General features: G+C 35.3%; 2 protein-coding genes across 2 annotated transcripts in view; both read left to right on the forward strand.

The window, feature by feature from the left end:
- si:dkey-225n22.4 (collagen alpha-1(XXI) chain) overlaps window positions 1-19,090 on the forward strand; it is a 62,350-nt gene extending 43,260 nt beyond the window's left edge. The window contains exons 18-30 of the mRNA XM_042714016.1: window positions 3,301-3,345; window positions 4,627-4,680; window positions 5,961-6,014; window positions 6,321-6,374; window positions 6,501-6,572; window positions 7,506-7,541; window positions 8,888-8,932; window positions 10,699-10,731; window positions 11,759-11,905; window positions 12,210-12,264; window positions 15,246-15,437; window positions 15,536-15,613; window positions 18,246-19,090. Of these exons, the coding sequence (XP_042569950.1) occupies window positions 3,301-3,345; window positions 4,627-4,680; window positions 5,961-6,014; window positions 6,321-6,374; window positions 6,501-6,572; window positions 7,506-7,541; window positions 8,888-8,932; window positions 10,699-10,731; window positions 11,759-11,905; window positions 12,210-12,264; window positions 15,246-15,437; window positions 15,536-15,613; window positions 18,246-18,436 (1,056 nt within the window). The 3' untranslated portion in view covers window positions 18,437-19,090. The remainder of the gene's footprint in view (window positions 1-3,300; window positions 3,346-4,626; window positions 4,681-5,960; window positions 6,015-6,320; window positions 6,375-6,500; window positions 6,573-7,505; window positions 7,542-8,887; window positions 8,933-10,698; window positions 10,732-11,758; window positions 11,906-12,209; window positions 12,265-15,245; window positions 15,438-15,535; window positions 15,614-18,245) is intronic.
- Window positions 19,091-19,275: 185 nt separating this feature from the next.
- Window positions 19,276-20,642, forward strand: LOC109106291 (C-C chemokine receptor type 1-like). Its single transcript, XM_019119674.2, has one exon. The coding sequence runs from the start codon at window positions 19,409-19,411 to the stop codon at window positions 20,519-20,521; it is 1,113 nt and encodes a 370-aa protein (XP_018975219.2). The 5' UTR covers window positions 19,276-19,408; the 3' UTR covers window positions 20,522-20,642.
- The last annotated feature ends 1,521 nt before the right edge of the window (window positions 20,643-22,163 follow it).

Consider the following 22,163-nt stretch of genomic DNA (forward strand, 5'->3'; position numbering starts at 1 on the left):
TTAATGCTAAATATTCTTTGCCAGTAATGATCTGGTTTGGCTAATATTTAGACACTTGTTTTGTACTTGAAAGCCTAACTGTGATTTGCTAATAAATCATTTCCTGCTACTAATCATTACAACTGGACAAATTAACACTTGACTAATTTTTCTAGTCAGGTGTGACACCTTTCATCTTTTAATGTAATTACTTTTACAGTCTCGCTCTCCTTCCAGCTCTTACATGTCTGCGCTGTTTCCTCTCAAATTAAACCAGGGAAGGCCTCAGAAGCTTTTTTCTTTTTGATGTAGTTCAGCTTTTCTGAAAGAAGAAAAGCCTTTGAGTGAAACGCAATCGATGGAGCCACTCACTATAAATGACTCATTAACGCCAGATAATATGCAGGCATCTCCATTTCAAAGCTTGTCCCCTGGTTTTTACTCTTGGTTCTGTAGTCTCTGAGGATAATGGAATCAAACACAGACCTTGATGTTTCCTGCACACTTCTGCATGTCTCTCAAAGTCGCTGTTTCAGGTGCTTTGCTAACCTGCGGACCGAGAGGCGTGATGCATCGCTGAAGTCTGTATCCGGTTGCACGCTTGTTGTTATTGAGTTGTGAAGCTGCAACAGAAGATTTGTTTCTTGAATGCAAACATTGAGGCAGGTGCTGAAAGATCTGAGTGTGCTGCTGTAATGCGGGACCCTCGTCTGAGTTTGTAGCGCAGGTCTTTCCCAGTTAAAGACAGACGGCGGTGTGTTTGGAGGTGCTCGTCATCAGACAGGTGTGGGAAGTAATTATTCAGTTTGTGGCAGGAAGGAAGAGGGTGCTTGGTTCTCGCATTTCATATTTGGAGAAAATAGTGGTACTTCATAGGTTTTACGGTCACTCGTCTGTTAAGATATTTACATTTTCATTGTTCAAATGCACAAAAATAAGTAATGCAGCATTTTTTTAAGGAGAACAGCTGCTGCATGTTATTGAAATGTTGCAGTTTTAATTTTGTTTAGAATCTGTTTAATTCTTTAAACTAATTAGTTTTTGAGGTCCTGTATTAAAAGGGCCCAGCCACCCCCCCTTATTATTTGTATTTATTTATTTTTTTGCTAATTCCAGTTATTTTTATGATTCTCTTTAGATTGTCATTACTTTAGCAGTATTTTTGATAAATAAATTAAATATTATTTTAATAAAAATAATATATTTTATTTAAAAAATAAAGGTATATAAATAATATATTTGCAACAACAACAACAACAACAATAATAATAATAATAATAATAATAATAATAATAATAATAATAATAATAAATTCATTAAAAGTACCAGCATAATTATTTTGGACAGGGTTCGAATTACAAAGTGGCTTTCGGGGGAGCCCTATTTTCCGATCCTCCCTGACTGACTTTAACGCTTTTGGTGCATGTTAGGGCATTTAAAACAATAGGTTTACAGTAAACCGTTTACTTTAAAACGCAAGCGTCAGTCAGTGTTGTCAGTGTTAGGGCAAACAGCTCTGTCCACAGTTCTGAATCAACCGTGCTTAGGCCTACATCATGCAAATCATGATTAAAAAAATAACTCGCATAACAATCATAAAAAAATACATCAATATTAAATAGGATTAGGGCCAATCCTCACAAACGCACAGATCAAGTAAGTAATTCCATGATTCTTACCTTAAATCAGAAGTGACCACAGAGGCCTGGGGTCTTCTGTCTTTGCTTTCCGTCCTGCCAGCAACTTTTAGCGGCGGCGGCGGTATCACCGGCAAGCTAGTTGTCATCACTCCTCTTCGTTTGTTTTGTAAATCCAAATTGACTGAGGTTTGGCTGCTTTCTTTTTGACATTCTTATTAGTATCCACAGAGTGTTCCAAAAAACTAATAAAGTATGTTTTGAACTTGAAGTTAAGCTAACATTCAAATACCAACTCAGTGAGAAGTTCAAGTGGTGACGTAAACGTAGTAATTTCAGTGCAGCGCCGCCACGCATGGATGGTCACAGCAGGAGACACAGCGGAAAATAGTGTTCGGAAATAGTAATGTAATGAGCGAATAAACACACAACATTGACACATTTTTAATATCATCATTTATTTCAGGAACCTTAATGTACAGAAAATCAAAATCTATATGCGACACAAAAAATGGACAGTGTTTTAGAGCTCCCCCTAAATGTCTCAAAGTAGGCTTTCGGGGGAGCCCAGGTCCTTTTCAGGGGAGCCGAGCTCCCCTTAGCTCCCCCGTAATTCGAACCCTGATTTTGGAACTTTTAAGGTAATTCATATTATTTTCAGTGGTGATTCTCATTAACGTAGCAGTTATATATATATATATATATATATATATATATGTTATTTTGTTATTTGTGTATATATATATATATATATAATAAAGGTCTATACATAATATATTTATATACAACAACAACAACAATAATAATACATTGATTAAAAGTACCAGCATACTTAAAATGTAAATATTTTTTCGAGGTTTCTGAGGTATTAAACCTTGGGATACTTTTTAGGTCAATTATTTTTATTGGTGAACCTTATTACTGTAGTAGAATTTTTCTGATTATTACATGAATGAATAAATAATAATAACAACAACAACAACAACAACAACAACAACAACAACAACAACAACAACAAAATAATAATAATAATAATAATAATAATAATAATAATAATAATAATAATGTAATTTAAAGTCACACAGTACCATAAAGTCTGTCATATCACTTAAGTCAGGAGACTTGATGTTAAATCTTGATGTTAAAACAAAGAGCAGGATATCATGCAATCAGATTTAAAAAAAAAAAAAAAAAAAAAAATATATATATATATATATATATATATATATATATATATATATATATATATATATATATATATATATATGCACATATTTATGTAATTGACTTCTTGTTCTCCCGTCACACGAGGTTCATCGCTGCCACTTACTGGAGCCTCATAGGAAGCAGATGGATGGAGGAAGTTTTTAATGAATCTCAATTAAAGTAATTTAGCGGGCTAGAAAAACAGACAGTAGAAATGTGTGAATGTCAGAGAGTCAATTGTGTCCTTTTTCTTGGCAGGCTCCCATATGAGCAATAGGTTTGCCAGAGCGTAGATTAATTGAGTGGCATCCTGGTAATGCTGTAATAACAGTAACCAGAGAAGAAGAACATGATGAATGATGGAATTACAGCGAGGCCTTGATGTACGAAATACAAGGTCGTTAGCCCCGCTTGTCCCGTCCATCAGAGTGTTAGAAACTACATGACCCATGCGGCTGACATATCGTGTTCTTTCCAGGGAATCCGTGGGCTTCCTGGTGAGGAGGGAGCGAGCGGACCACAGGTATGGATTCACATATACACTAAACCCAACACATACTGTAGGCTATACATGCACTATTCAGTCAAATCTGACTCCTGCAGCTCGTGTTGGATGCAGGGTTGTCAAGTCCATGTTTTTTTGTGTTTTTTTTTTTTCTCAATTGAATTGGGTTACTTTTAAAATGCTGCCATGGATTGATTTTCCTACGTGGGTTAAAGATTTGAAATGTTGCATAAATTAATTTTGCATTCTACCTATAATAAAATTGTGCTGTTATGTTTTGTGAAGGTGAAGATCATTGTGAAGATACATACATGCATACATACATACATACCTTCGAACATACATACGTACGTACATAAATACATATGTACATACATACATACATAAATAAATACATACATACATAAATATTAACATACATACATACATACATACATACATACATACGTACGTACATAAATACATATGTACATACATACATATATTTTAGATTTTTTTTTATTATTTGTTAATTAATTTATTATTAAATAAATATGAAAATAAATATTTAATTAAATGATTTTGTTTTTTTTTTATTATTTGATTAATTAATTAAATGCATACATACATACATTCATACATACATACATACATACATACATACATATGAACATACATACGTACATACATGCACATGTACATACAAACATACATACATACGTACATACATGCATACATAAATAAATACATACATACATAAATATTAACATACATACATACATACATACATACATACATACATATGAACATACATACGTACATACATGCATACCTGCATACATACATATATACACACATACATACATTAATACATATGTACATACAAGCATACGTACATACATAAATGCCAAAACATGTTATCATTATTATTTACATTTTTGCAGTTTCATAAATAAAATTGTTTTCTGTTAAATATATAATTGTATATAATATATTGAATTTGGATAATAATAATAATAATAATAATAATAATAATAATAATAATAAAAACATTTATTTATTTAAATATAATAATGTCACAACAAATCATATTAATGATGCCAAAATATATTTTATCTATGAATGAAATGTGACCAGGTTCTGTGAAATTCACCCATGTCCAACAAGATTTTGTCAGTGTAAGATAAATAAATGAGGTTAAAACCCTGTGGCACAATGGCTGCAGTAACTGACTGCCTTTAAAACACATGCAGTCATCTTTAAGTGTCACGTGGCGTATCACAAACCCATGCTATCGATCTTGTGTTCGATGGAGTTTAGGGTGTGAGAGGAGCACCGGGACAGAAAGGATCACCTGGGCCAAGAGGATCTCCTGTGAGTAAACGTCCCGCTGGAACACATCAGCCTTAACTTTTACCCCCTCGTTGTGTCCACTGACCTGTTAAAATGGGACACTTCAGAGAAATTGGATTGGATGGAGTCCCAGACAGCTGTAGAGCTGCTCATCAGATCAGCAGCCGCAGCCAGACAGGAGAAAGAGCAATCTGGACAGGGGTCAAACGCTAACCAGCGCTCGGTCCGGGACTGTGTAACAGAGCGCTCGGGTAAACAATGTTAGGGTGACCTCTGATGGAGGGAGCCAAACATTCAGCCTGCGTTTGCCATGGTTTGTGTCAGAGCAAACGCTGCTGCCACCTAGTGCTGGATGAGACCTGAACTCAGGCTTTCTGAAGGTGCATTAAAGACAAGACCATTAAAAGAATAAATGTTAATGGAACAGAATATGTCAATATGGTCTCTGAATATAAATGTCTTGTATTAGCAATGCTTCAAAGTTTAAAAATAAAACGTCCAACTTGCATTGCTTTTCCATTACTAAACAAAAAATAAAAAATAAATAAATAAATACATGCATACATAAAAAAAAACTTTTACTGTACTGTACTTTCACTGATCACACTACTCTCCATCCTCAGTATTTTTTGTCTTGTTTCCAGTTCAAATGATTAAAGATTCCTAAATCAAGATACATTTACTTGAGAAGCAAAATGACAAAATAAGATGTCGTGTTTTATGAGAAATTGGTCAAAATGAAGTGAGTTGGGCTCAGAAAAATCAACTCAAATAAAGGTAAAAAGTTTTCACTCCCTGTTGATAGGTATTTGTTCTTGTTATAAGTAACTCACTTTTTGTTCAATTTCTCAGAATCTTCATATCTTCATTTTGTATCTACTGTAAATGTGTCTCAATTTAAGGATGTTTAGATATTTCTATTGGAAAACAAGACAAGAATAATGTGGTGGGGATTAATTTTTTTTTTTTTTTTTTGCGGTTCCTGCAACATTTAATGTCATGACTTTATAAATTTAAGACTTCCTGCTCTGATTTAAGGCCTTTTTAGGCCTTAATTGGTCAAAATGTGAATTAAGACATTTTAAGGCCTCCAGAAACCCTGTGTATTAGAATCTGTAAATTTGACTTTGACTGTGCATTTTAGTTAAAGTTAATTTCCTATTTTGGTCAAATAAGTATCTCCTGTGGTTCTTCTGAAACTTTATTAGCAGTCCGCCGAGCGAGCCGTTGTGTGTTATCAGCGTCCTGTGCTTTAGTCAGGCAGTGTTTAACTCTGAATCCTGTCTGATTAAATCCTTCAGGGCACGCCAGGGCCTTCAGGGCCCTCCGGAGCAGATGGACTCCGCGGCCCCAAGGTTGGTCTGCTCCAAACATCACCTTTAGCAATTATGCTAATACCTTGACTTGAATCAGGTGGGAATAGCCGTGCTGAGATTACATTTATTCTGTTCCTGGAGTTGTGCCCTTATCAAATGGATTATAGAAGCATGCTGAACAAAACCATTGAGGCTGCTGGGTTTGCAACAGTATTTCATTTAATATTTAGAGTGATTAATAGTCTTTTTTATCAGTCTATGAAAACAAATGGCTTCTTCTAGCTAGGTTTTAATGGAGGAATTATACATGTGTGTTTGTATACTGTATGTATTGTGTGTGTTCAGGGTAATGCAGGAGAAAAGGGAGATGCAGGAACTCCTGGAGCCGCAGGTCAAAAGGTAGGAGTCTCGTCTTTTGTAGCTTAGATTTGTGCATTAAGTCATGCAATTGTGAGGTTTGCCTTCAGAGCTCTGTGGATAAGTGAGGTGAAGAGTTTATTCTCAGAGGTTTGGTGAATCTCTCAGGGTGTCCGGGGTGAGCCGGGATTTCCAGGGCTTCAGGGTGCCATGGGCCTTCCTGGATTTAAAGGACACAAGGTAATGCTGCTGTCATCATTAAACACCTACATGCACTAGCGCTCAAAATGCAGAGTCAGGACGATGCTTCTGAAAGAAGTCACTTTGCTCAACAAGGCTGCATTTATTTGATTAATAAATACAATAAAAACAGTGAAATATTATTCTAATTTAAAACAGCTGTTTTCTATGTGAATATGTGTTAAACTGTAATGTATTTCTGTGATGTGCAGCTGTATTTTCAGCATCATTACTCCAGTCTTCAGTGTCACATAATCTTCAGAAATCATTCTAATATGTTGATTTACTGCTCAAGAAACATTTCTGATTATTATCAATGTTGAACACAGTTGTGCTGCACAATATTTTTGTGTGGAAACTTTATTTCAGGAATCACAGATGAATAGAAAGTTCAGAAGAACAGCATTTATTTGAAATATAATTTTTTTTGTCACATTATAAATGTCTTTACTGTCACTTCTGATCAATTTAATGCATCCAAAAAGTACTGACTTCTTTATAAAAAAAAACAAAAAAAAATTGCAATCAAATCAGAAATTCATTGTTTAGCTTAAGCTGATATGACCTGTTTTTTCCAGCTGAACTCTTGACAAAGATTGTCAAACTAGACACCAGCTTCCATGTTCTGGAACACTTAGCTGTAGTTTCCAGCAGAGATGTGCTTGTGTTGAGGTTGAACACGCTACTCACGGTGGCAGTATGTTTTACGTAGTCTATACATGCATATTCATACTGTATATGCAGTATTAAGATGTGTAGAGAAGTGCCAGTGCTGTCATAAGTCACTTTGGATAAAGCATCTGCTGAATGACTGCTTGTATGAAGATATGCCTGCTATCCTGGTGTTTCAGCTCATTAAATGTAGTTTTTGATATGCTGATATGCTAGAGAACAGAAGGTAGAAGTGAGCTGATGTTTCTCTTTTATTTTCAGGGAGAGAGAGGAGAACCCGGACCCAGAGGCATTCAGGTGGATCCCAGTCATTTCTTTCACATTTAAAAAATGCTTTTGACTAATACGTTATGATTTATCAAAGGTTTGGATTTGGCTTCAACACAGATTCAGATTCGACTCTGATCTCAGATGTGACTCTAAACTAGATGTTTGAGCCGGAATGATAAGCTTAGTGCGGAATTAGTGGAAACGGTTAACTTTATCACTCTTCAAACTGATTGGTGTCATTTTTTGGAAGATAAAATCATATCTTATTTTTGAAATTGCGTTTGGTGTCGCTAGTGATGCAAAAATGACACACAAGTCCAAGAAACCAAAATGTTTAAGCTTTAATAAGAACACAAAGATACTATTAAAAAAACAAACAAACAAGTCTTCTGTTGAGATTAATATGATAAACAGATTTAATTTATTCACATTTATCCACGTAAAGTAAAACATTGATATTATACATATATGTTAAACAGAAGCTCAGTAAATGATGATGAACCATGTTTTTTTTTTTTATTCCTTCCCATATGACAAAATATATACAGTATTTAAATATATTTCAATTTGTAATGTAATGTACTTTAAAAAAATATATCAAAAACTATATTTTGCCCTCCATATATTTACATTCATGAAAATACATTCACATGTGTCACATTTGAAGAAAAAGTTTGTTTGTTTATAGCGTGAATATTATAACACATTTGTATTAAAATCAGCAGGAACATACCTTACAATGTTCCAAAAAAATATAATATTACAATATATATATAATATATATATATATATATATATATATATATACAGATACATATACACACAAATTAAGCATGATTTAAATATTATACATCTAGTTTTGAACTCTAGTAGGCTATTCCATCCACTTTTTCTTGCTCCTGAAATACATTTTGAAATATATTTTGGTATATTAAGGTTGACACTAAATATACTTTCAATTTTAAAAATATATTCCATTGAGCGTCACATCTATTTAGTGTATATTTAAAACAGAATTTGTCCAGAAAAATAAAAAATAAAAAAATAAAATAACAACTAAATAAAATGCCGTATGGGTTTATGAAAACATGGTCACTAAATCATAAACATCCTAATATTATAAACACTCATTCCCAGTGATTTTTCTTATGCTGACACTGCGAGATGAACCGTCGCAGTATGATTAGTGTAGTTTACCGTTGCAGTCTCAGTAGGGTGCACCACCCTAAGTGTAGTTGGCTCAGGTCTCTCAGTTAAACGGATGTGACACCGTCTTCTAAAGGTTATAGGCAACCACCTGCTGTTTTTCAATGCTAATGATAACCTTTCAGAGTTTGAGACCCCTGCTAACCCCGGCCTCCTCCCATTCACAGGGTGAAGAAGGCAGCGTAGGCTTCCCAGGACTGCCTGGCTCCCCAGTAAGTGTGCAAACTCCCCTCATCCAGCAGGGGGAGCAGCTCCTTACAGCACGCATTGGGTCAGCGTGTGACAGATTCAGAATTTAAGATTTGACTCAAATTAAGAGCTGGAATTTGAGTTGGGATTACAGGGAGAGATATTCACTGAATCGAAATGAAAATAAATACAGTGAAGTTACACAACAGAGGATGTATTGCAATATAAACAATTACATCATTAATATTTCTGGGAAGACAGATTTGTAATTTCTGTTTAACTCATGCCAAATATATTTGGTATGAATTAAACAGAAATTTCAAATCTGTCTTCCCAGAAACATTAAAGATGTAATTGTATACGTATATATATATATATATATATATATATATATATATATTTATATATATATATATATATATATATATATATATATACACACACACACACACACATGCACACACAACACATGCACACACACACACACCCACACACCACACACGCACACACGCATGCACACACGCACGCACACACACACACAACGAAAAGAATGAACACACACACACACACGATATATATTTTGTACACACACACACACATATATATAATTAAAAGAAACACTTTATTCCTATAATTCCTCCTTCTGTTTTAGATTAGAGTCATTTGTCTAAAAAGTTGTTAAACTGAACTGCTACATTCAAATACTTTTATCCTGTTTATCTGGTTTTCTGTGAAGAAGCTCAGTAAACCCTCAGAAACCTTAGTCACAGACACTTGTGTGAGATAAGAGTGTAGGTCTTTGTCAGTCACACACTTGAGAAATCTTTAGATGGAATAAAGTCAGGTTTCTGAATTAAAAAAGTCATTGGTCCATGTATACTTGCGTTCATCAACATCACAGATCGCAGATATAATATACTGTATGGACATATTTCATCCTCTTGGGCCTTCACATCAATTTGTTTACCTTTGTTTTATTACCATATAATAAAAATATTAATTATACATCTTTTGAAAGGTCTGAAGGTTTAGTGCTAATTTACGGTCTCTGTTTTATGATATAAATGCTCCAGCAGCAGTGATATAGTGATTTGTGTCAAGAATACAAATGACAGCATGCAGAATCAAAACAAGACTTCAAACCTCTGTTATGAAACGGCAGTTTCCAAATATGAAATACTGCCAAATATTGTGTAATACATGTCATCTACGTATATCCATCTATGAACCCGTCAATACATGCTGACATTATAGATGTACATGTAAAAGATGTAATTTATTATAAAAAAATAATATTTTTTTACATTATGTACATTTACAAATTTGACTACATTTCTGTACGGGAAAGCCATTCAGGAGGGTTTGTCTTTTTTAATATTTAACTGTTTATATAGCTTATATCTACAATCAGAGTATTTATCTGAGACAAAGGATGCATGTGAAATAAATCATGAGAAAAATCAACAGGGTTTTGTAACACTGTGCTTCTACTTGTTGAAAAAGTAGCTTCACTGCTTGCTTGTATGAACTCGTACACATTATTGTAGTCTGAACCGTCCGATGTGCCGACACTGAAATGTCCAACTTTTTGGACGTGTCTTAACATGACTCAGTCTGCCAACACATGCAGGGCTTGAGGATCATTTTGTGGGGTTTCCCTGGCTGTGGCTTTGAGGAGCTTTTCCTCCTGTCACCCGCTGTGAATACTGAGCCTGTCTGTGTGTTTAATAACAGATTTCTCTCTGATTTTATCATAAACATTTCTTCTTTCTCGTTCCTCCTGAATCAGGGCGAAGTGGGACCCAGAGGCAGCAAAGGAGAGGTTTGCAAAATTACACGACTCACTCACCTTTAAACAAATCCTGCCTTTTTACACAAGAAACCCGATGGTCTCCGCCTCCTAAAGGAAGTAACATGGGACAGCAGAGCACTTCTGAGCGCTTTGAAGCGTTTACAGTTGACAGCTTGACAGTTATACTAAGCTGGTTTCAGCATGCTGTCAGAGCAAACCGGCAAACTGCATGCAGTGGAAGCTAGAGGACATTTCCTAACTATATTTATTATTTTGTGTTTGTGAGCAAATCAGTAGCAGACATATGCAAATCAGTCGCTTCCTTTAAAAGAATGCATTTTTCCTCTAGAGATATTGAACGTTTATTAAATATTTCTGTACTGTGTGTTTGCTCCACACTAGAGCTGCACGATTTTTTTCAGAATGTCATATTGTGATTATTTTTGACAAATATTGAGATTTGCGATTTAATCTTTGATACGAAAAACATTTAATATTTCATATTGCTGCTCAACAACAAAACCTCAAATCTTATTTCTTTTTCAGTCTACCTGAATATGGTGGCATATTATCGGGGTTGTTATTGTTGACTATTGTTGGTTAATTAAAATAGTTGAAAAATGTAAATTTAAATGAAAATGTCAAAAGTTGCCTTAGCAACTAATTGAAAATAGGTTTGTTAAAGTACTTAAATCTCTAACTAATATATGTATGTATATATATATATATATATATATATATATATAATACACAATGTAATATATTTCTGTAAAATTTCAGAAAAATTCTGAAATGCATGTCATAAGCAAACCAAAAATAAGCAAGCATGCTTGGAGTATGTATAGTACACTACAGAACAGAGCTGCATTCCTCATGCATTTAAATCATGCGCTTGTTTAATATGCAGCCTTTTCACAGTTCAGTAATCACGCAAGGCCACATCTTGATTTTAATTGAATTAATGGTGCAGCTCGACACTGCATTTAAATCCACTTGCATGAAGAATATAAATCCAAGCATACAGTAGGCTTTAAGAGTGCTGTTTTTAATCTACTAGAAAGGTACGCCGGGTGAGACTGGGGTCAAAGGTCGTGACGGACAGAAGGGAGACATGGGACACCTGGGTGTAGTCGGTCCGCGTGGATTCCCCGGTCAGGACGGTTTGCCAGGGCTTCCCGGCGCTCCGGGCTTTCCAGGGAAGCCTGTGAGTATTCTCACAACTACATGATAGCAATTAAAATTTTTGTTATTGCCACCAGGTTTTTCCTTTCGCAAGAAATAAAGACATTGTAAACAAAGTACGACATGGGCTGGGGCAATGTCAGGACGCATCATTTCGGCTGATTCATGAAAGGTGTAATGAATGAAACTGAGGTCAAGCTTGTGTAATTGAGTCTCTTTTTATGCTTCTTCCTGTCTTATCTGTGAAGACATATAATTTCTTTGAAAGCTGTATGTGTTTTTCATGAAGCGACGCCGTCTAATGAATGACTCAATTTGTGTTTCAGGGTAAGCCTCCCTCAGAGGAGTACTTAATAAAACTCTGTGGGGACATTTTGAGAAGTGAGTATCTGACCTTGTTCAAGGTCATTATTCTCTTGAGTACAAAGAGCCCAAGGAGCTTTTCCTTTTCCCTTTTTTAATATGAACAAGCATGATATGTAAAGAGCCAAGAATAGCACGCAGTGTCCAATTAAAGCTGTTAGATAAAAGCAAAGTTCACTAGGAATGGAGCTTTTGTTACGGAAACTTGCTGAGCTATCTGAGTTTTTCCAGTTTGCTTCGAATTAAAGCAATATCATACATTCTGTTATCATTTTACTTTTTTCTCCCTGTGGTCCACTTACAAACCTAGTGAGCTGCCTCACTGCATATTGTACACATGCGGCCTAACCATCACAGAACCTTAAAACTGACTGATCTGAAACGCTCTACTGTACTTTGACAGCAACTCCAGAAATTTTTAAAGGGTTCATATGATGCTGCTAAAAACAACATTATTTTGTGTATTTGGTGTAATGAAATGTGTTTATGTGGTTTAAGGATAAAAAAACACATTATTTTCCACATACTGTACATTATTGTTTCTCCTCTATGCCCCGCTTCTGAAACGTGTCAATTTTCACAAGCCTCATCTCTCTGGAAATCGAGGTGTGCTGTGATTGGCCAGCTATCCAGCGCATTGTGATTGGCCGAATGCCTCAAGTGTGTGATGGAAATGTTACACGGATATCGTCCTCTTTTGGAAGGCCAAAGTAGTTTCGCTTTCACAATGAAACACACAGCGTCTATAGGACATTGCGGCGGCAACAACAATACTACAATGAGAATAAAAGACTTCTTTCTTTGCGTGAACATCTGGGCGGCGTTATGCAAATCTTCCCACATACTGACGTAGAGATGTGGGGCGTGTTAGAATGAACCGTTTCAGGAGGGTGTGGATGAGTCTTAACTTTTATAAAGAATATCTCTTTGGATTTGTGAGTTTAGTCTTCGCAACTTCACAGATCTTCTTTATGCACCAAGAGCTTGTAACACTCTAAAGAGAAAGGAAAATTTGAAATCGCATCATATGATCCCTTTAAGTCATGAGGAGACAACACTCTCCAATGGAGTCAACATTCAACTTGAATCACCTTTGCCTTGAAAACCAACCATTTTATTGCCTTGATGTCATTGATTTTAGAGTTGTATTATAGTTGAATTGTTTGTGGATACCGCAAAAATGAACTAGAAATGCCTTAAACCGAATCCTAGCTGTCATCAAATTGTTTGAGACTTCTGTTATATAGAGTAAACTCCAAAAATAGATAGATCCAAAATGAATGTTTAATGGCAAACAAGCTGAAGATTAGACAATGTTACGAATCTGTTACGAACAGACTCATTGGCAACTATGATACATTTTTGCAAAAAACTTACCTATACAGTACATACAATTCACTCCAGTTTCCAGCTGACTGAGCATTAGTGGCAGTAAAACACCAACAACTTAATTCCTTTTCACACAAATTAGTAAGTAAACTTGCTCGGTAGCGCACCCGGTACAGCACTGCACTCATGAGTCCCATGAAATACGAGTCATGATAAAAAAAACTTGAAGACTTTATTTAAATTTTTTTAATTTCTGGTTTTATGCTATTTTCAAACGCAATAGAACATTAACCTTTTAGTGACACTAGTACTGGGCAGTTTGACCAAAAATCTGTGTAACATTTCATAAGATTCACTCTCTGACAGCAGGTGGCGCTTCTGGAACAGCAGCAATGCAGCGTTTCCCTGGTTACGGCTGTAAATAAAGCAGTGCTGTGGTTTTAAATGCTACATTAATACATTAATATACATTATATATGGAGTTAAGACAAAAATAAATAAAAATACCTTCTAAACATTTCTAAATACAGTCAGTTCCCCTTAGAAACACATTCATATAAACTCCAAATTCAGTATTTAGGATTTTCTTCCAAAATTCCGCACATGGTGAAGTGAGTTTCCTCTGCCTGCTACAATATTTTCTCCTGTTTGCATTTGTTTTTAGCATCTAAAGAATTAGTTGTGTGTTATTAATAGTTCTAAAAGTTCTCTAACCATGCAGTTAATAGTGATCCCCTCTCAATTCATGATGCTGTCCATGTTGCTTAGCCACTTATGTGTGTAATTCAAACCGGCTTACCGTTTGAACCGGTATATCACCCAGCACTAAGTGACACTCACCAGACTGCTGCGATAGCATACAATGACCACCACAATAAAACGTTAGCAGATTCACTTTTATCTGTTTTGGATAAAACTAAACATGCTTGTTTCATGCATGCATGCTAAACACTCACTGGACATTTCACTTTGAAAGTGTTGCAAAACTTGCTAGAAGCAACATATAATTTTGTATAAATGTTGCACAGGCACATTTTTCGAATGACCCTGGAATTAAAAAATACATACCAATTTGTAATTTGTATAAACATTCGATGAACTAATTTTTATTGATGTTTCAATATTGACTAAATTATAATTTACTATCGACTTTTCTGTTGCGTTGTCCACCATCATGGATTTATTTTTACTTCACTTGACTTGGAAAACAGCAACATTAGTCATGTTTCTTTTTTGTGCTGCAAAACAGTCTCATGAGTTTCCTTAGGAACATTTTCTTCCCATTTTCCAACTCTTAGAATTAAACTGGACATGTTTTGGCTTACCTTCATTGACATGTAAATGTGATGGTATATTCATGAATTTGATGCTAGACATTAAGTAGTGATGTACCGGAAGTAGTGACAAACTCTATCTTTTATATTATGATGTATGTCTGAGTTAAGTGGATTAGTGAGAAAAAAAAAGTAGGGTGTCATCTCTCCACCGGTTGTTGATTGTTTCACCGGAAGACTGACATTTTAGTGCAATAAGATGCATATGAAAACAGACTCGGTAAATATTGAAAGGTTTTTTTTTTTGAAAGTCTTGTAAATTTTGATTTCTCACCATATGGCCCCTTGTGCAGCTAGTGCTGTTCAGTCATCTCCAGTGTAATGCATCTTTATCAGATCAGCTGCCGCAGCTACTGCAAATGATTAGCCCTCAACGCTGTGAACACTGTGAGACCATTAAAGGACCCCCGGGACCAGCTGGAGCTTCAGGGCCTAAAGGGTCCAGCGGGTCTCCTGGCTATCCCGGCAGACATGGCGCTCAGGGCTACCCAGGACCTCCGGGCATCCAAGGACCTCCAGGAGTCAAAGGTAGCAGAGATGTCTGGCTGTAACGCTTCCAGATTATGTAAATGGATTTGGCTTTGGGTTTGTATTTTAATTGCATAACATGTTTGGGACTCTTTTAGGGGACACAGGCCCACGGGGGTTTAAGGGCAATAAAGGAGAGAGCAGACCAGGATACCCAGGGCCTCCTGGAGACACAGGTACAATGACATTACTACATTATAAACCCTCACCACACATTCAGGTCCATTTCTACCCAGAAGAAAAAAAAAGAAGTTTTTAGGATAGGAACGAAACTTTGCAAAATGCTTTAAGACCCTCAAAATTCACATCATTCATTGGTAAGATTTTTGTAAAATTATTTTTTAAGAGGTATAACCATTTAAACGAAAATGTTACATTTTGTGTTTGGGTCATTTTGGACCCGTGTCAAAAATACTTTTCACAAAATTATTTATATAGTCATTTTAGTGTCCAAACAAAATTAAAAATAAAAATAATAATAAATAAATAAATAAATAAAATAAAAATTTGATCACTTTACTTTATTCTTAATGTAAAGGTTTATGGAAGGAAAAAGGATTTATTTTGTTAAAAGTTTTCAGAGTAACATTTTTGTTAGAAATACATGTGAAGGATTTATTAATTTTAACTGTTTTTGAGCAACCAAGAGATATTAATTCAAAGGAAGACACACACACACACACAAACAGGAGATCAAAATTAGAGAACAATCTACATATTTCTGAAATATTGTTATTCTTCATCGCTCAAGATTTGAAGGAATATAAACTGTAGACATACCACTGTTCCACTAACATGTTTGACAAAATACTGTAACAAGGCATTTCAACAACAAAACAAAACTTTTTTTGTGGAGAACACAGTGATCAAAATTAGAGAACAGCAACCACTGACACTCATAAGAAGATTACAAAATGCAGTAATAACATGGTAATAACATGGTCACAATTAAAATGTTTGGACATTCACTCATAAATCAGACGTTACAATATCAGAAACCAGATCAAGTGCATTATGTTTCAGATGAAGAATTTCACATTATGATTTTTATAAAAGTCTTTGGGTCCAAAGAGACGCAAACTGTGAAAATATTATCCAGATATATGGGGTTATTTCTCTAATTAATTCTGAGCACGAAAGATCATATTTTGAGCGCGCAAAAGTGCATTTTGAGCGCGCGTGAACTGAGTTTTGTGGGGAAAATGTTCGTGTCGCAGAGAAGAAAGTACCTTGAGTGCACGAAAATCAATTTTGCATTGAAAATGAGTTTTTGAATGTGTGCAGACCTTCTCTTTTGCGCGTGCAACGTTTCACTAGCTTGCTCCCCTGATGACCCCCTCTGTGCTCTCTACATGCAGACGGCTCGCTTGCTCAACACAACCCAGCGTTACAATCTGCCATAATTCCAGCCAATCAGAGACGAGGCTGCTAAATTCTGATTGGCTGATTTGACAACCAATCACAACATTCCCTGCATTCGCGACAACAGTGGAAGAGGAAAAACACAGTGCTTGCATAATTATTATGCAATTTGATATCCTGATGTTGTTTTTTTGAAGCAGTTTTTTATTGGCATTACCACCAACAGCGGAAGAGGTGTATTTAATCATGATTAACTGAAATATAATTGTTCATGAAGGCTGGAAGTGAAAAATGTCTTATATTCAGGTGTGCATAATTATTAAGCAGGTTTTCTGCAAAATGCTTTATATTTGCTTTATAGACATATAAGTTGAGAGTGGCTCTTGAAGGACCAGCGCCACATCCTCTTTAACCACTGTTTGAAAAATTTATCTTCCAGAATCTGACAGTAAGTTTTGGCCGTTCAGGTTAAGTCCATCTCAAGCTTTTATCTGTAAAAGAAAACCTGCTTAATTATTATGCACACCTGAATATAAGGCATTTTCCACTAATTATATATCACTTATAAGTGATTAAATATAAGATTAATAGTAGTTATTAAGAAAATTGGTAAATTGTGCTTGGAAAAAGGATGATCAGAATATCAACTTGCATCCAGCCCACTCTCTCTTCGAACTGTTGCCTTCTGGTCGGCGCTAAAGAGCACTGACCACCAGAACAGCCACGCACAAAAACAGTTTTTTCCCACAGGCTTTATTCAACCTGAACAATTAATCTTCATAATTATACAACGTCCATCACAACTTACATAGTTATCAGACATATTTATATTAAACTGCACACTTTGTAAATAACATATCTGCACACTAATAACATACCTGTACATTTATCTAAACAATTGCATTTTTTTCCTATACTTCGATTTCTGTATATATAGCACATTATTTAATGTTATGTTTTTCTTTTTTAATATTAGTGTTATATTACATCCCTACTGTGTTATTCCTATGTATGTTTGCACTATGTTGTACTTTCTTCTACACTGGAAGCTCCTGTCGTCAAATCAAATTCCTTGTGTGTGTAAACATACTTGGGGATAAAGCTCTTCTGATTCTGATAATAATTATGCAAGCACTATTAGCTGGTGAAACTTTGCACGCGCAAAAGAGAAGGTCTGCACACATTCAAAAACATTTAAAAGCAAAATTGATTTTCGTGCACTCAAGGTACTTTCTTCTCTGCGAGACGAACATTTTCCTCACAAAACCCACTCAAAATATGATCTTTCACGCTCAGAATTGTGGCAGAAAAATAACCCCATATAGATCCTGAATGCATTATGAAGTTTAATGTAATAATGTCTGATTCATCATGTGACAGAAGTATATGCGCTTGGGAAGGAATCTTGTGTAACTGTCAGATTGTGTGTTCCCTCAACACCAACAGGGATCCAGGGTCCTCGAGGCAGTGATGGCATTGGCATTCCGGGTGCTCCGGGAATAACGGGTAAATCCGGGGCTCCGGGCATTCCGGGGAAGCAAGGTCCTCCAGGGCCGGCCGGCGTGTGCGACATGTCCATCTGCTACCAATCCTATAACCTCAGGGATGAGCGCTACAGTAAAGGGCCTGATTTCTAACACACGCGCTTGAGCAAACACATGGGCTCAGCTCTCAGACTGACAGAAGAGCCGCGGCACATCCAGAGGAATTTACTCACATGGCTTTAGACATTGTCTGTGCATTGCTACGATGTGATGAAACATCAGGGGCCTGTAGATGAACGACGGTCATTAGAGTGAAATTTAAAAGACATGAAACCTGTTTTTAATCTTGATTTCAACAATACTTGACTGAGGATGTTGGATCGGACAGCTTTTTGAGACACAACAGCCATCGGATTTCATATTTAATTGAATTACTAACTGCTTTAAATTGTTGGCTAGGTTGATTTAATAAATAGCAATTGTTGTTTTATATATTATTTACATATTTGTTTACTTTTTTTATTCTTTGCACTGCCTGAAGGGAAGATAAATTCACACTAACCTCACTGAATATTAAATAAAAGGAACACAACCTTTATAATCAAAACTATTCAATTCTCTGTGTGTGTTCAGGAACTCTTAATGGATTTATTCTTCTCTTCTGGCAGTAAAGTATTTAAGCTGTGTAAGGTATGAGATACAAGTTTGACAGATGTAATTATTTTAAATATTGTTTTTGTGAGTCCATACAAAGTGCTCGTTACATAAATGTCTTCCAGTGAAATCTTGAATAAACTGATATCTCAATTTTCTCTTCTATAATCTTTTTCTGTCCAACATTCAATTCTAATCTGTTGTTTTATTCACTCATTGTATTTTCATTCAAAATTACTTGAAACTGTATTTTTAAAGTCAGAACTTAGTGATGGGATCTCAGAACTTTACATTTTTAAATGATGCAAGTCTAATTTGCCAAGAATGACTTTGTTCAAATAAAAGGTAATGCACACTTTGTGATTTGTCTGTGGTTTCTTGACAGTGATGACGAATGTTGTCAGGGTTTCAAACACATGTCGAGTCTTGAGAAAATTCTGACAACACATAAAAAAGGAAGTTTATCAAGATATGATTCAGATTTTTGCAGTTGTAGACAGACACACATCCTCTGTTGCTGCTTCACCTATTTCTCCAGCCTTTCATTTGAATAAACTCGCTCAGTCCTGCAGATTGTTGGCAGCCACCAAGATGGAAACGCCTAACACAACGCCGGACGTTTATGAAGACTATTCGCTGATGACCAGCAGAATCGTTCAGTGCAACACCATCATCATCAACAACTTCATCCAACATTTTCTTCCACCCTTCTACTACGTCATCTTCATCGCCAGCATACTGGGCAACGGAGTGGTTCTGCTCGTCCTCTACAAGTTTGAAAAGCTCAACACGGTCACAAATATATTCCTCATCAACCTGCTGGTCTCCAACCTCATCTTCACCCTCACGCTCCCGTTTCAAGCCGTTCACCACTCGGACCAGTGGATCTTCGGAGAAGCTCTTTGTAAGCTGGTGAACGGCGCAGACTATCTGGGCTTCTACAGCTCCATCCTCTTCCTCACCCTCATGACGTTCGACCGATATCTGGCCGTGGTGCATTGTGTGGTCGCCAACAAACGACGCAGAAGCTGCTACGCTGTGGTGCTGTCGGCAGTCGTCTGGATCATTAGTGTCCTCACTAGCCTCGAACCCTTCATCCATTTCACCGTTGAAGAGTATCCGATGGAAGGACTGGTGTGTGAAGACTCCAGCGATGCTCAGTGGAAGGTCTTCAGTCTCTATAAGCAGTTTGTGTTGTTTTTTATCCTGCCGTTGATTGTATTCGTCTACTGCTACTTCAGGATAACGCTGACCGTCCTGGCCACGCGGATGGTAGACAAACATCGCACCGTGTGGCTCATATTCATCATCGTCCTGATGTTTTTCACATTCTGGAGCCCGTATAACATAATACTGATGATCAATGAGAATCAAGATCCTAAACAGTGTAATAGCAGCCTCTTGTATGCACAGTACGTCACTAGTAACATCGCTCGCTTGTATTTCTGCATTAACCCTTTATTTTACACCTTTCTGGGAAGGAAGTTTCAGAATCATGTGCGAGGCATGTTAGTGAATCAGGTTCCGTGTTTATCAGACCGGATCAGTGTCAGCACAAGCAGCAGAACATTAGCTAAAGACTGAATGATTACAGTCAAGCGCTTTTATTCTGCATGTCTTTATAGAAAAAACTGCAATGAACTAGCAAATGATTTGTTGATTAACTTGAGTATAATAAACTGCTGTGATTTCATAGATACTCATAGAGATTTGTGTTTCTCACTGATTTACTGATTTGTTTCACTGTGTGTGTTTATGTGATTCAGGGTTATTAGAATTAACTAAAACTAACAACTTAAATATGTTGTTACTTAAAATAAACTGAAACAAATTAATATATACTGTATATATAGAAAAAAAATATTTTATTTCAACTTCAAGGAAATCTTGATGTACTAAAATGTCCAAAACTGCAATTGAAATGAATTAAATGCATATGTGTAATAATATAATGAAAAAAAAAGAGAGAAAAAAAATACAAAAACTTTAAAATATAAAAAAATTAATACTAAACATTAATAAAAACTATATTATAGTTTTATAGTTTTTATATTATAGTATCTCAGTGATATTAAACACTGGTGTCATGCATAAAGAAGTAATTTGAACAGTATTAAAATCTGTATGTATTAAGTAAATGAAAATTATTTCTAAAATGTGAGACACATGCAAATATAGGTTACTTATTTTAGGTTACAGTTTTAGATACTTTTTTTTTTCAAACTTGTTTTGACCTGACCTTAAACACAAACACACACACACACACACACACACACACACACACAGACACAGACACAGACACACACACACAGACACAGACACAGACACAGACACAGACACACACACACACACACACACACACACACACATATATATATATAAAGAAAATGTATTGGATTTTTTTTTTTCTTTTAATAGTAACATTATGAAATGCATTAAACATTACATTACACCAGGTTTTCCAAATCGGGCTTAATATAAGAACTGGAGTGGGTTTGTGAGTTGATAAAAAGTTATTAATTAATTAAATCATACAAATGTAGCAAAAATAATGTAAAGTCAAACACTAAAAAATGATTTGTTTCCCTGCATGTCAATGGGGCCATTAACCAACAACAGAGAACTGTTAACATGCAGATGTTTTTGTTAAATTATTGAAATATTAACTTTCTCAGAGATATTTCACGTAAATCTTTTATTTTAAGGGGTTTGATTGACAAAAAATGTTTGGGAATCCCTGCATTATATAAACAAACATTAACAAAAACATGAAAATAACATTTTCATTACACACCTAAAGTCTTACAGGTTTTAAATATTTTTGTGCAGACTGGATATGATGACAACACAGTATTTCATTACATCTGTACTGTACATCACCAGTGTTTATAGTCTAACTTGCATAATTATTTATTTCATACATGGTCTAATTGCTTGAGAAGTGCTTTTTTTCTGTATCACTGAGATACTATTTATTATAGAATCATTTTATTTATATACTTTCTGTTTTCATTTTAATTTGTTAAAGTTTTACTATTTTAGCTGCCATTTTTAATCGTTTTTTTTTTTAAATGTCTTTATCTAGTTTTTATTTATTCATTAATTTTTTTTTATTTTTTTAGTTTAGTACTTAATATATATAAATGGTATTTTACTTTTTTATCTGTAATATAAAATATCTGTATTATTTTCTCATGTCAAAACCAACATTTAAATAATAACTATT

This window comes from Cyprinus carpio, chromosome A24 (assembly GCF_018340385.1).
Source record: "Cyprinus carpio isolate SPL01 chromosome A24, ASM1834038v1, whole genome shotgun sequence".
Taxonomy (NCBI): domain Eukaryota; kingdom Metazoa; phylum Chordata; class Actinopteri; order Cypriniformes; family Cyprinidae; genus Cyprinus; species Cyprinus carpio.

Bases quoted from the DNA above. Each gene is read 5' to 3' on its own strand.
- LOC109106291 (XM_019119674.2), top strand. From the start codon at position 19,409: ATGATTCAGATTTTTGCAGTTGTAGACAGACACACATCCTCTGTTGCT.